Source organism: Delphinapterus leucas, chromosome 12, assembly GCF_059928025.1.
Source record: "Delphinapterus leucas isolate spDelLeu-1000000601 "Yukka" chromosome 12, BTC_Dleu_Yukka2, whole genome shotgun sequence".
In the NCBI taxonomy this organism is placed as follows: Eukaryota; Metazoa; Chordata; class Mammalia; order Artiodactyla; family Monodontidae; genus Delphinapterus; species Delphinapterus leucas.
The window spans coordinates 46,173,926-46,189,366 of record NC_143140.1 but is presented as its reverse complement, the minus strand read 5'-3'; the positions used below and the strand labels follow the sequence as shown (position 1 = coordinate 46,189,366).

At 38.7% G+C, this 15,441-nt stretch overlaps 1 protein-coding gene across 3 annotated transcripts in view; it reads right to left on the bottom strand.

Annotated features, from left to right (window-relative positions):
* The window catches only part of AFG1L (AFG1 like ATPase), a 193,585-nt gene that overhangs the window by 6,081 nt on the left and 172,063 nt on the right, over positions 1–15,441 (bottom strand). For 2 of the 3 annotated variants that reach the window (XM_089921918.1, XM_022553925.2), the window contains one exon: positions 2,632–2,772. In XM_089921918.1, coding sequence (XP_089778044.1) covers positions 2,632–2,772 — 141 coding nt within the window. Of the gene's footprint in view, positions 1–2,631; positions 2,773–15,441 lie in introns of those variants that run through there. The other variant, XR_016395162.1, reaches the window with a different exon arrangement.

The window sequence follows — 15,441 nt, the reverse complement described above, 5'->3', positions numbered from 1 at the left end:
ATTTTTACCTGTTTGGAGCCCATCTCTGTGTGCATCAAAGATGCTCCCCAGATGCACCGTTACCACTTTGCTGCGTAGGTGACTGCTAAGTTCAGTGCATTGCTACTCTACTTATACCCTGAGTTTCCAGAACCTACATTTATTTCAGCATCCTGCCAGACATCCTTCAAAAAGACTACGCTTGACATTAATATTTCTTGATTACATAGTGTTTGAGTGTACCTATGTGATCATATATCAGAAACAGCTTTTTTATCTTTATAAATTTTATTTCCACTAGTTTATATATAAAACATACTCTTCTTGATGTTTAAGGAGACCTGAATTTGTTTTCAGGATTCACAGCCATCCTTTAAAAATCATTATTTAAGTAAATATGCTGATACTTCAAAATAATGTATTGATGTTTGGGACTAGTCTTTCTATATCCAAATAACCTTCTACCTCCTCTTATAAATGATTTAAATCACAAATGACACTTTTTTCATTACTCAGATGGGAATGCCCTTATTTCACAGATACATCTAGAATACATTCTAGAACAATGTTTAATGCTCCCAATTTCTGAAATAAGATAATTTCGACTATGCTTTAAAAAAGAGTATAAACTCCAAATGCGTGATTTGGTTAAAGCAAATGTTAGGAGAGTAGTTCTGATATTTCATCATATTGCCAGATAAATCTTTTTGTCTAACGAAGAAGTGAAACAGTGGGGGGAGGTAGGATCAGGGGGTGGGACTAAGGGGTGGGGACCATAAGCTTTCTTTAAGGTATTCCTTAAAAGATATAAAAGATAAAAAAAAAATAAGAGTTTATCAATCCTCCAGTCTAAGAACCACCTACCAATGCCCCTCTCTCACTTTCTTCTTGAAGCACTGCCCTCTAAAAACAGAGTGCCACCTCCAGGAGATTTATTCTGGACTCCACGCGATTATTTCAGAGCAGAGTCTCTGGATGAGTGACCCAGAAGGAGACAAGTGACAGGACTTGACCCCTAAGCTCTGGTGTTCTCAGCTTCCTGCCTCTGCTGACTCCCTGCTCGCACACCCCCTGGAAGCATGCAGCAGATTTTGGTCATGCTCACTAAGGAAGGCTGCCCTCGGTGTTGCACCAGAGCCACGCTGGCTGCCCTTCATGCTCAGGCCCATCACAGGGCCTTTGCTGCAAACTCGCCGCCCCGGTGAGGGCTTTTCACTCTGCACTTTGAGCTTGGCCATCACATCTCAGAGTTTGTGAGCAGCACTTGAGGAGCTGGTGAACGAGCAGGCTCCAGGCCCCATCCTTGGTCCTCATTTGCTGGTGGGGGTGGTGTGGGCTCTGGAATCTGGAACTTAAGTAGCTCAGATGATTCTGGTGCAGCTGGTCCTCAGCAGGACTTTCCATGCCCAGCCCCATGTCCCACACAAAGATCAGTTTACTCTCCCCCTGTACTCTCATAGCACCAACTCCCCTCTTTTTCCAAGAGAACATCCCAGTGAGGACTCTATACTCAGCTCTGTGTTTCATTAGTGTTTCTTCAGCACTAGACTATCAGCTCCATGAAGGCAGGCACCATGTCTGGCTTTGCTTGTCACTGAATTAGCACTTTGCTTGGCATGATAAATGTTGTTGAATGAATGAATAAAGGAAACATTAAACATCTCACCTCTCCCTCCCAGCAGATTCTGGTACTTTCTCCTCCCCTCAAAGTCCCTTCAATTTTAGAATCACTGCTCTATCTCTTTCTGTGCAAGGAATAAGGAGGAAAAACTGTATCTAACAGTGAAATAATATTTTACTCTAATTTGAAGTGGTACTTATACTTTACTGTAAATATATATTTATAGGTATATACTATTAATCGTGGCTCACCTTCATTGAAAGCTTACTGTACGCCACACAATGTTCTAAGTACTTTACATGCTCATGTACCTCACAACAATCTTATGAGGTAAATACCATTATTGCCTTCTTTTGCTAAAGAAGGCAATTCAAGTTCAAGAGGTTAAGCTGGTCTTCAAGGTATTCAGTCTGGTCCCAGGGACCACTCCTTAACCACTAGGCAATACTGCCTCTGATGAAGGGACAAAGGCTCTGCAATTCATGCTAAAACACCTGGATTTTTTTTTTAGAGAGATGACAGGTACTGGGATTTCTGGGTCAGAGGGAGAGAAAACTCTAATACTGAGGAGGGTGCTTTAGTCATTCATTCATTCATTTTGTTCATTATTTTACCAGTCCAATAATTTATTCATGCAACAAGTATTTATTGAGCACTCAATCTATGTAAGGCATTGTGCTGTGCATCCTCATAGACAGAGCATATGTCTGGTTGAATGAAGGATTTGGTAATATAGCAGACTGTCTTATGATGGGATTTTTAATATAGTACTATTACTATTACTGCTACTACCAAATAGTACTTATACAGCATTCAGCTTGTGCCAAGTGTTGTTTTAAATGGTTTACCTGTATTAGTTTATTTTGTCCTCACAACAGCTCTCTGAAGTAAATACTATTATTATCTCCAATTTGCAGATGAAGAAACAGGTACAGAGAAGTGAAGTAAGTGGTAGACCAGGATTCCAGCCCAGATAATTTCGCTCCACAGTCCAAAATGTTTAGTTTTGAGAAAATGTGCCACATCCTTACCTTGAAATCATAAAAGTTATCAATGAGAGTTATGAATCTCCGAGCTTGGGTCCTCTTTGCCAGGGTAAATTGTGGAATGTTTCGTAAAAATACTGTATCAAAATTCTTTGACAGTTCCAAATAGTCACTGGCTCCAAGTGGCTATAATTAAAATGAAATAAAGAACAGAAAATTGAAATAAGCCAATTCTGGTTGAAAACATCTCTTTTTCTTGTCATGGTGTGATCTAGGTGGTAGCTTTGGGGTAACTTGACCAAACGGGGCAGTGTTTTCAGAGTAGGCTGAGGAAAGAATTCACTATACTGTAACAGTGCTGTAAACAAGTAAGAGAGAAGGCAAGACCTTGGTGGGAAGTTAAAGAATAACTCTGGCCGCCTCCGCTGGTATCTTGTAGGCCCCCATCCTAAACCCAGTCTTTACTCTTTTTATTTATACAACATGACTTTAAACACATCCTAACAAATCCTTCCTACGACTCAACTGCAAACTGTCACTACTGGTAAATAGAGCTGTCTTATCATGGCAGCTGAATATTTTGAAATAAAGACTATGCTCCAGCATGAAAAGCATCAGAAAATACTTTTCGTTTAATTTGAGGTACAATTACTCAACTACAATGTAGTAAACACTGCTAACCTCTGTAAGGAATACCAGAGGGTTTTCATGACCAGAAGTAGACCAAGACCTCAAGCATAACGTGGTGCAGCTGCTACCTCTACACACGAGGAGGATGCAGCACTCAGGGTCCACAAAACCATTCACAAAGGTGCCACCTACAGATGTAAAGTGCTTGCTCCTGAAACAGGAAGTTAACTCATGACAGTTATGAAAATGACTTGCGAACACTCTTTGGGGTTAGGAACACTCCCCGGAGAGGCACTCCTCATTTTAAGTTGTGTGTGGATGACTGTGACCTGTGAGCAGGAACCATGAGCAGGGCCAGGAGAGTGTTTCTGGCCCTGCGAGAATGTGGAGGAGACTAGCATGCCAGGAGCTGCTCTCAGGTGCCTCTGGAAGCTCTTGGATCCCAACAACTGATCCCTGGGACACAGATGGCTAAGCCTCCTCAATTTCTGGCAGAATTCATTAATATCTGTTCAAAAATGTCTCCCTCACTAGGGTGGTAATTTGCATTAAAACTCCTGCTTTCAGAAATGTAGACAGGGCTATGTTCCTGGGAGAATCAGGGAATTGCAAGGAAGGGGAGGGTCATTCTCACCTTAGAGTCCATCCATTTAAGGCCAGCAGTATCCTAATGACCAGCTAAAATCAGTTATATTCAGAAAACTTCTAGTGGAGGTGTGGGGAGGTAAGAGTGAATCGGAGAGTGAAGCTCTGGGGAGGTGGCTCCCTCAAGAAGAGCAGTTCTAAGAAGGATGCAGTAACTACGAGCCTAGGGCGAAGGGGCACACCACCAGAGAGAGAGAGCACAAAGAATGACATGATGCCTTTGAAATCTGCTTAGAGAGGCCCCTTCCCCCCATCTCCTCTCACCAACCAAGTAACAAATGGGGCCAGAAAAGAGATGACCTTGCCTTTTCCATTTCCCTTCCCTAGCTGGACAGCCTCTACCTCCAGACCCAGTGCCTGACCTTAGCTGAGACTCCCTGCTCACCTCAGCCATAGGGGCTCGAATGTGCGTGTGGTTTATTTTGGTCTAACCTTGACTCTGTTATGAGGAAACACTGCTGTCAAGCTTGATGTGGACCAGAAGAGTGTGTTAACAGAGCAGCTCGGAACAAGGGCTCTAGACAGCCTGGGTTTGAATCCTCAGTCTGTGACTTATAAATGGTGTGTCTTCAGCAAGTAACCTAATCTTTCTGTTCCTTAGTTTTCCCATCTGTAAAATGAGAATTGTTTCCTATCTCACAGCGTTGTGAGGATTAAACAAAATAATGCATGCAAAGCATTTTACACAGTGCCTGGAACATACATTACCACTCAACCCACTTTAGCTGCTTTTTATTTTTATTATTTCGAGCTCAAATGATTAGGCTCAGTACAAATGAGTTGAAGGTGTGAAGAAGTGTCATTCTCAATAGGACCAGGTAGCGTTGCTCTACCCCCTGACTACATCCTAAACCTTAAAAACCAGCCTTTGTGCATTTGCCTGTCCTCAGAGTCACAGCAGGGACCAGATGAATGAGACTATGGAATCCCACGTAATGAAAACAATTCCCGAAAGGGGGAGGGGGAAGGTAATATACAGTGTCTTCCGGTAAAAAGGAGAACTCATACAATAAGACACTCATGCTCTGAGGGTGACCCATACTACTTTTCTGAGATCGGTTAGAATTTAGTGTCTCATCTTTTGTAAATCAGAAATTATATGTAAAAAAATATGTAAAACCTCATCTTAGGTATGTAGTTATGTATAATTAAGCTCACTCTTTATGCATGGATATGATTTCTATCAGTATAACTACATGCCCAAGGAAAATCATTATCAGAAGTGCACTGAAGTGCCTAGGGCAGCTGAAAATCAGAATTCTGCCCACTCAGCTATTTTTACAAATTATATACCTTTGTCAGTAGGCTCTGCATTTGCCATTATACTGGCAAATATCCCTTTCCTTCATATCCCTCATACAATTATGTGCTCATTCATGTAAGGAAAACTAAGCTTAATATAGTTATCTATCTCCTTTAAGAACAATAGTCATTGGGGGAAGTTGTTTAATGGGTGCAGAATTTCAGTTTGGGATGATGAGAAAGTTCTAGAGATGGAGAGTTGTGATGGTTGCACAGCATGTGAGTATAATTAATGCCATTGACATGTACACTTTACTTTAAAAATGATTAAAGTGGTAAGTTTTATGTTATATATTATTTTACCACAATAAAAAAATAGTCATTAAATAAAGGAGAGTTTATTAACTGCCAAAGAAATCCCAATTTAGGCTATGAAGAGAGTAATATCACCTTTTTCTTTAAAAATATGAAAAAGAATGAAATGTATTAATCAAAGAAGGAACTCTTTTCCCCAAAGAAATCAGCTCCAAAAAGATTAATTTAAAACATAAAGTTTTAAAATATATATATTTAAAGAGTCTGTTTTCTTATCCTGGCTTCGATGTTGAAGTGTCTAAGAAGTGACACTCACCAAACTTCCCCAGGACTGAATCTGGGGAGAGATGGGGGTTTCTTATTAGTTAGAAATACTATTTTTCATTAATTAAATAAGTTAAATAGTTGTGAGAGAAAATACCATAAGGACTTTGGAATTATGGTCTGTCACGTCTAGTATGTGACCTTGAGCAAGTCTTTCTGAACTTCCATTTCCTCATCTGTAAAAGAGGGATCATAACCTGTCTCATAGGTTTGTCCCAAGGATTTGATGCATTGATTGCACGTAAAATCTTACAACAGTGGTGGTTACACAGTAAGTGATCACTAAATGTTAGTTCTTAACTTACAGAGTTCATGTGAGAAGTAACTAAAATGAATTATGCATAGTGTGCTGTTTGGCATACAACACTTAATAAATAATAGCTATTCTTTTATTAACTATTAAATAACCTTTTCCTCAGCTCACAAAGCCAGGCAAGTGAACAGTTCAACAGTCCAGTCTGACTCTGCCTTTGCACTCAGGAGGTAAGAGCCACTCCCTATGGTCCTTCCTGTCTGTGGTCCACCAAAATATCTGCCCTCCTGGCACCTCAGCCCTCCATGAAGTCATATGTAGATGACAAAAATAGCATATGTCTCAGCCCCTCTCCTTCCCACATGTCTTGTGGCAATAACACGAGCACCTGTGTGTGGTAAAGCCCCAGGCCCACATAATGAACAGCTCCTAACCCAGTACCTGTCACATAGGAAGTGCTTAATATTTATTGAATGCATTAGTGAGTGTATGAATAAAACACAACATAGCCTGGGCAGCAGGCCTACTCCTTCCTTTATACCCATTTGTCACCAAATTAATTGAAACACCTACCAAAAAAATCCCACTTTTTCTTAGTTGGCCCAAATTCCTCACTCCCCAGGTAAGCCTTTGTTGTATATCCTAGAAAACACATGTAGGAACATTCTAGAAAAGATATAGACCATAATGTTAACAATGGTTATCTTTGGATAGTGAAATGAAAGATTAACTTTGTTTCTTTGTTATACTTTTTGGACTTTTTTTCCCCAGTGAACTTGTGTTACTTTTGAATAGCAAAAACAATAATGCTTTTTTTGGAGATCATTTTTATAGCAAGCATCTTATCATTTATGCCTCACCTGTGTGAGATCATAGTATCAGTTTTGTCATGGACATTTCTCTTTTTATCCCTAAGCTTTCTTAATCTATAGAAGTAGGATTTTTTTCAGGGACATTTAAAAAAAGAAATCATAAGATGAATGCGTGTGTTCTCCTTTAAAGTTTGACAAAGGAAAATGGATTTGATATTTGGGATGAAATCTGACTTTGGTTGTATAGTTACATTCAGCTAATGATTCTTCACACCAGGGAGACAAGGGGGAGGGAGGGGATGGGATGAATGGCAGCATTCCCCAATAGTTCATATTCAGCCCTCATGGCCGAGCACCAGAGTCCCCAGATCAAAGGCCTAGTAATGTCAAAAGGCAAGTCTTTGCCTTTAACGGTTGTTGTTTTGTGTGTTATCAGTAAAGAGTTCACCCTGTATATTACAAAGAGGTGAGACACATATGGACCTCAGAAATGGTCCTGAGATTAGACAGTGGATGATGTTAATTGTGCATCTTTTCTTTAAAGCAATGAATTGGAAACTAGATTCATCTTTGCAGACCAACTTTCTATAATCAAAAATAACTTGCATATATTTATTGCTACCCTTTGAAGAAAATGAGTGGTGAAAAATAATTTAACATAAAGATCGACATTTCTATGCTTACCACAATTAAACCCGATACTTACCACAATTAAAATAATTAAAATTAACTGCAAAATTTGTTTTCTCCAGGAAATTATACTATATACACAATGAGATCTGTACATGAGTTGGAAATAAAAAATTGCTCATATAAAATTAAAAATCAATAGTATACAATATTTACAGCTTGTTGGCCCAGGTGGATATGCTCCCATTGATATCGTGTCTTAATCTGAGCAATTTTTCTCCACGTGAGCTTGATGACCAGCACGCTGTGTTTCCTTTTTCCATAACTGTCAGACAATATCCAGTCCATCTGCACGTGTTTATTACCTCTGCTCCGTTTTCTCTCTCTCTCTCTTCCCCTTCTGCTACTCTAAATGAACCAAGTTAAACTTCATCATCTCCATTTCTTTTATCCTTTCTTTTGTATTTTCTTTTTTTCACTTCTTCATGATTCATTTTGGATAATTTCCTCTGACCTATATTCTACTCCACCATGTTTCTCCCTAGCTGTGTTTTATCTGCTCTTAAACTCATCCATTGAGTTCTTAACTTTGGTTACACACTTTACAGTTCTGGAAATTCTACTGGTTCTTTTTCAAAGTTGATATCTCTCTTTTTATATTTTCTAGATTCCTACACTTAAATTTCCAAGCCTATCTTTCATTTTAAATCTCTTTGAATATGTAAGCTTAGTTGTTTAAAATATGAACTCATAATTCCAATATCTGGTGTTTTAATTTTATTGTCTTGTCTCCTCATATGTTTGGTTAACTTTGTGTACTGTATTTTTTCTTTGAAAAAAGAAACACTTGTAGAAAGAATTTCAAGTTCAAGGCTTGAAAGTATTCTGAACTACTTGGCTCACACAAAGTTTGACTGAAGCCCACAGAGAGCTGGTTTACTTCGGGCTCACTCTTATTCCTAGAGTGCAGTCCTTTAGGGCTCCAACCAAAGTGGAGAGCAGTTTACTAGGTCCCCCACCTTTGGCTGGCCTTAGTCTCTGCCTTTTGTCTCCCTACCCAACTAGGCTGCCAAAAGCAAGTTCAGTTCAGCTCAACTTGTTTTTTAAAAGAAGACTGCTAGTGCTTACCAATATCTATGTTTTCTTCATTTTCCTGGGCACACAACTAGATTACATTTAGGTGTGGCCATGTGATCAAATTCAGGCCAGTGGAATGCAACAGAAGGTGATATGCATCACGTCTAGATCTGGCCCTTAAATAGCGCCCACACAGACTCCTCACTTCCTTTACTCATCTCCTGGTTGAAAAGAGAGGGCTCTGAGGACTTAAAGGAGGGTGGAGGCACAACAGGGATGAAGCCTGGATCCATGAGGGACCACATGGAGCAGTTTCCTGGCCAACCTGCACTGGATGGTGATATGAGCAAGAAACACATGTTTATTTGTTAAGCCTCTGAGATTTGGGGGTTGTCTGTTTCCACAGTTAGCCTATCCTAATACTTAATTCATTCAACTTCTTTCATTGTCCTAACTACAAAGTTGGTGCAAATTACTGACAAAGAGTCCACAATTATTGGAAGTGGATGGCTTCCTAACACTTCCTGTATGAACAAGGATTCTTGTTCACATAAGATGGTAACTATCAAAAGTTTCTCTTCAAATTTTCTTCAGATTATCATTAAAATTTTTTAAATCAGGAATTGCATTTAGCCATTTCCAACATCAAATGTGATTCTTAAGCTATATTCATAGAGATAACTTTTCTCATTACAAATTTGAAAAGATTTTGACAGTTTTGTTCAAATTCAGTGTTTGACATACTTAAAACATCTTTGTAAATTTATTTTTCTTCTCATGATTATATAATATACAGAAATATAATAAATGTTTTCACCAAACCACATATAGATGCTGCCAAATCATAATATAGCCCAGTGTGCCATAGTACCACCAATGGTATCATTTTTGATATGTGACATCTTGATCACTGTGACCGAGAAGCTGATACTAATGGTTCCACAGGACCACTCACCCCCTCACTTTCAGTAGCATTCAGTATTTAAAGGTGTCTGGGGCATTCAAATGCATTAACTAAAAAATTCTCTATAAGATTATGATAATTTAAAATTCATTTAAAATATTTTTGGAGAAATGAAGAATGTCTACGTGGGGTAGTCTGATTACAATTATGGTTCCAATTATTCTTGCCTCCTTGTCCACACCCTTTGGATTGTGACTTTCCAGCTGTAGCATGAAGACATGGAGTCTATCTGCACAACTCTTCAATCTCGGCTGGACTTGTAATTTATCACAGCCAATAGAATGAGGCAAAAGTGACAAATTTCCAGTTGTCAGCTTAGGTCTCAAGAGGCTTTGCCTGCTTCTGCTCACTCTGTTGCAGCACCTAGGCTGGCCTGCTAGAAGAGGAAGGGACAGAAGGAGAGCCAATTGTCTAAGCTGAGAAAGTATCTCAGGCCAGCCTACAGCCAGCCAGCCCCCCAAACAGATGAGAGAGCCCAACCAAGATCAGCAAGGCTGAGTGCTGATGCAAAGTGAGCCCAAAATAGATCAAAACAGTTTCCCAGCTGACTTCCCAACTTCCTAGCTGACTAGAGAGTGACAATAAATGCTTATTTTTTTAAGCCACTGCATTTGGGGTGATTTGCTGAAATACTATACTTGCTACAGAGAGATTTACTAAGAAAAGCCCATGTTTTAGAAGTCATTAGCAAGTCCAGCACATGTAGAAAAAATATGACCTAGCTTTTATAGCAAAAGATTGGTTTTACACTAAAAGTAGAACTACCATATGACCCAGCAATTGCACTACTGAGCATATACCCTAAGAAAACCATAATTAAAAAAGAGTCATGTATCACAATGTTCATTGCAGCACTATTTACAATAGCTAGGACATGGAAGCAATCTAAGTGTCCATCGACAGATAAATGCATAAAGAAGATGTGGCACATATATACAATGGAATATTACTCAGCCATAAAAAGAAATGAAACTGAGATATATGTAGTGAGGTGGATGGACCTAGAGTCTGTCATACAGAGTGAAGTAAGTCAGAAGGAGAAAAACAAATATCATATGCCAACACATATATATGGAATCTAAAAAAAAATAAAAAATGGTTCTCACGAACCTAGGGTCAGGACAGGAATAAAGATGCAGACATAGAGAATGGACTTGAGGACATGAAGAGGGAGAAGGGTAAGCTGGGACAAAGTGAGAGAGTAGCATTGACATATATACACTACCAAATGTAAAATAGATAGCTAGTGGGAAGCAGCCGCATAGCACAAGGAGATCAGCTTGGTGCTTTGTGACCACCTAGAGGGGTGGGATAGGGAGGGTGGGAGGGAGACACAAGAGGGAGGAGATATGGGGATATATGTATATGTAGAGCTGATTCACTTTGTTATGAAGCAGAAACTAACACAACATTGTAAAGCAATTATACTCCAATAAAGATGTTAAAAGATTGGTTTTACATAATTAATAAATACATGTAAGCACATATAGTGTCATTTATTTTATGTTCATTTACTTTTGTAATCAATTTTGGAATTTTTATGGTGCAGTATAAAACTTATTTCCAAAAATAAAACATGATTTACTGTACATAAGAACTAGAAGCAAAAAAGCCAGAAAATTATGTGGCATTCTTATTTAGAGTACAAGACAACATGGACCCAACTGAATGAAAACAGAAAGCCATAGAGAGAAAGCAAATTGACATGAAAAAGGAACTGGGGGAGACAAGGACTGACTGCAATAAAATTAAAATTGTAAGAGCATTCCAATAGAAAAATAATGAATTTGAACAGACAATTCATGGAACAGAAATTATAAAAATTACAAGGGGCTAATAAGCAAACAAAAAATATAATCAAGCTCAGTAGTAACCAAAGTAAGACAAAATACGAATGATGTATCATTTTTCATATTGCAATTCTGTAAAGAAAAATAAATTACACTACTCAATGCTGGAAAGCATATAATGAGACATCCATTGCTGCTGGACGAGTAAATCAGTTCAGCTGTTCCAGAAAAAAAATTGTTAGGTTGTATTAAGAGCCCTAAAAGAAGTCATAAACTTGACCCAGTCATTCTGCTTCTAGAAATCAATCTATAGGAAATAATCAGAAATTCAACCAAAGGCTACACACAAGGATTATTTATGACTATGAGAACCCAAAAGCAACTTTAAAGCATAACAAACAGAGGAATGGCTCAATAGGGCACATTAATATAATGCACTAATATGCTGCCAACAAACAATGGTGTTTATGAAAAATATTTTATGATATGGAAACATGCTTATGGTAAAAAGTTAAGTGAAAAAAGGATAATGAAAATTTATAATTGTATTCAAAACATATAAGTAGGACAAAGGCTAAGTAAATATGTAAAAAATACTAACAGTTGTTGTCTCTAAGTGGTCTGAGTGATAGACTTAGAGGTATTTTTATGATCTACTTTAAGACTTTTCTGATGACTCTTAAAAAATACGGTTTGAACTGCGTGGGTCCACTTACATGCAGAATTTTTTTGGTAGTAAATACTGCAGTGCTACGTGATCCGTGGCTGGTTGAATCCAAGGGTGCGGAACCTCGGACGTAGAGGAACAGAGTATACAGAGGGCCAACTATAAATTATACATCTTCAACTGCGTGTAGGGCCGCACCCCTAATCCTGCATAGTTCAAGGATCAACTGCACTATTTATTCACCTCAGTGTCCCTAGCACCTTGCACAGACCAGGGAACAGAGTCTTGCATAATACAAGATTGGTGAATAAATGAATACAGTCACCAATTCTTCAAAATCAATTATATTTACTGAATGTTTAATAAATACAAGGTATTGTACTAAATCCTACAAGGACTTTGCAAAACACAGAGAAGATACATTTTTCCACTTTTTTGACTTCACTAACATACCACTAAATTGCATGCACATGATACCTATGGCAGCTGCAAATATTTATAGTTACGTTTTGCATTAGTCGATCTGCCTATGTAAATAAACCATAGCATAAGACACTGTTTGAAATCATAATTAGTATCATAAATTCATGCATTGTATCCTGTGAATAACTAAAGCATATGATTATTTTTGAGTACTAAATGGCACCCCAGTTAGTAGCATCCTTAAGTATATTATTTTAGCTCAAAATTCAAGTAGCATTACCAAATGCAGATTCTTCTTATGATAGATAAGGATGACAGTCTCCATCTTTCTACCTGAGCAATTAAAAAGTTTGTCTTTCAAAGCGAGAGAGGCATGGACATATATATACTACCAAACGTAAGGTAGATAGCTAGTGGGAAGCAGCTGCATAGCACAGGGTGATCAGCTCGGTGCTTTGTGACCGCCTGGAGGGGTGGGATAGGGAGGATGGGAGGGAGGGAGACGCAAGAGGGAAGAGATATGGGAACATATGTATATAAATAACTGATTCATTTTGTTGTAAAGCAGAAACTAACACACCATTGTAAAGCAATTATACTCCAATAAAGATGTTAAAAAAAAAAAAGATGTGGCACATATATACAATGGAATATTACTCAGCCATAAAAAGAAACAAAATTGAGCTATTTGTAATGAGGTGGATGGACCTAGAGTCTGTCATACAGAGTGAAGTAATTCAGAAAGAGAAAGTCTAGTACCGTATGCTAAAACATATATATGGAATTTAAGGGAAAAAAATGTCATGAAGAACCTAGGGGTAAGACAGGAATAAAGACACAGACCTACTAGAGAATGGACTTGAGGATATGGGGAGGGGGAAGGGTGAGCTGTGGCAAAGCGAGAGAGTGGCATGGACAAATGTACACTACCAAATGTAAAATAGATAGCTAGTGGGAAGAAGCCGCATAGCACAGGGAGATCAACTTGGTGCTTTGTGACCACCTAGAGGGGTGGGTTAGGGAGGGTGGGAGGGAGGGAGACGCAAGAGGGAAGAGATATGGGAACATATGTATATGTATAACTGATTCACTTTGTTATAAAGCAGAAACTAACACACCATTGTAAAGCAATTATACTCCAATAAAGATGTAAAAAAAATACAAAATAAATTTTTTTTAAAAATTAAAGAAAATAAAAGAATAAATAAACAGCATTGCTCTAGTAAAAAAAAAGTTTATCTTTGATGTGGCTGGTTATCTGAATAATTTTCTAAACAGGAACAATGAAAATCCACTTATTCAATGGTTTATGCATTCTCGACTATTGTTTCAAACTCTTTGTTTCTGTGGAAACCTGATGAAAACTTAAAGAACTTTAAATCTATAATGAGTTTGCTAAGGGCATTTGTTTTCCTTAATTACCAAGAATATACAGCTGCATTATATGTAGCACAGTTTCTCTAACAAACTTTTAGGAATAAAGAGCTTGCCTGCTGTCTTCTTTCTCCTGTATGAGAAACGGCACAGCTGTCTGTTTTGGTTTGACCCTGAGGCCGGGAGTGAGGATTTTCTGAATGCCACACCAATGTGAAAGGCACGAGCGTTACCACCAGCCTGCCTTCTGCCCTGCAATGAGCAGTTGATCCACTTCAGTGACACGAATGAGCTGCCAGCTTGAGTTTCTTTTTTCTCTGCCTGGCTAATGCTTGTTCTGCCACCATTATTTCAGCTCAAGTAGGACGATTATTATTTCAAGCGCTGTCTAGATTATACTGTCCTAAGGGTTACTCTTTATCTGTATAGACTCCTCTTTATAAATTCCTTGTAGTGATGCCCTGATAGCTCCTAATTAAACAAGTATGTGTGGCACCTTGCTTTGTTTACACAGAAATGACAATATCTCAGATCTTAAAGAGAAGTACCTTTTAATAGGAAAAAAAAATGCTTGAATGGAATTCAGATGAATGTGTCCTTTTCAAAACAAACAATAAAAAGAACTGACGTTAAAACAACTATGTGGGGCTTCCCTGGTGGCGCAGCGGTTGAGAGTCCGCCTGCCGATGCAGGGGACACGGGTTCGTGCCCCGGTCCGGGAAGGTCCCGCGTGCCACGGAGCGGCTAGGCCCGTGAGCCATGGCCGCTGAGCCTGCGCGTCCGGAGCCTGTGCTCCGCGACGGGAGAGGCCACAACAGTGAGAGGCCCGCGTACCACAAAAAAAAAAAAAAAAACTATGTGCACCAAAATAATAAAGATAATAATTAGAAAAAGAGCACTGAAATGTGTGCAAATAATTTCCCAAGATTGGTCATATGGCACCTTAATATGAGAAATCTCATTAATATGAAGACCATAACATCCAGCTGGGAAATATCTCGCCATTCCAGAAAATACTATCAACTCTTACACATTCTATTTCAGATGTTCTTTTTGTGCTGAGGAAAAGTCTTACTACTTGATTTATACAGTCACAATGGCAGGAGGCTAGTCCTACCTAGATCTGCCAGATCTTTGCCTAACACTCTATCCCCTCTATGGCCAAATAACAATGGTTAATATAGTATTCTATTGGGGGGGTGGGCGTCATATTTTTATTTTAAGAGAATCTGTAGAAACAATGACTCAACAATAACAAAAAATCAATGTGGCAAACCAGAGGCAATTGTACCCTTTCCCCACCCTGACGCAACTAGCTCTGCGTATCTAATAGATCTCCAAATCCTGGAGATGTCTAATTCTGGAGATTATGGAACTGAAAACTTTCTCGAAACACAAACTGCATACCAGATCTACTGAGTGCCTACTATGTGAAAAGCACTGTGCCAGGTTTATTTCTAGGAATTCTTCTAGTTCGACTGGGGAGTGGAAAACCCGTTCGACTTATAGCCTGCAGCATAGAAAACCAAAATGAAAAATATGGAGATAGGTCAAAAACACAACATTAGAAGAACATGAAGAAGTAGGAAATCATTAGCATCATCATTATTATTAATAAGCACCACTGAGTGTAAGCATCAATACCACTCTAAGGCAATACATTAACGATGAGATGGTAAGAATTACTGGAATGGATTATACTAACCACC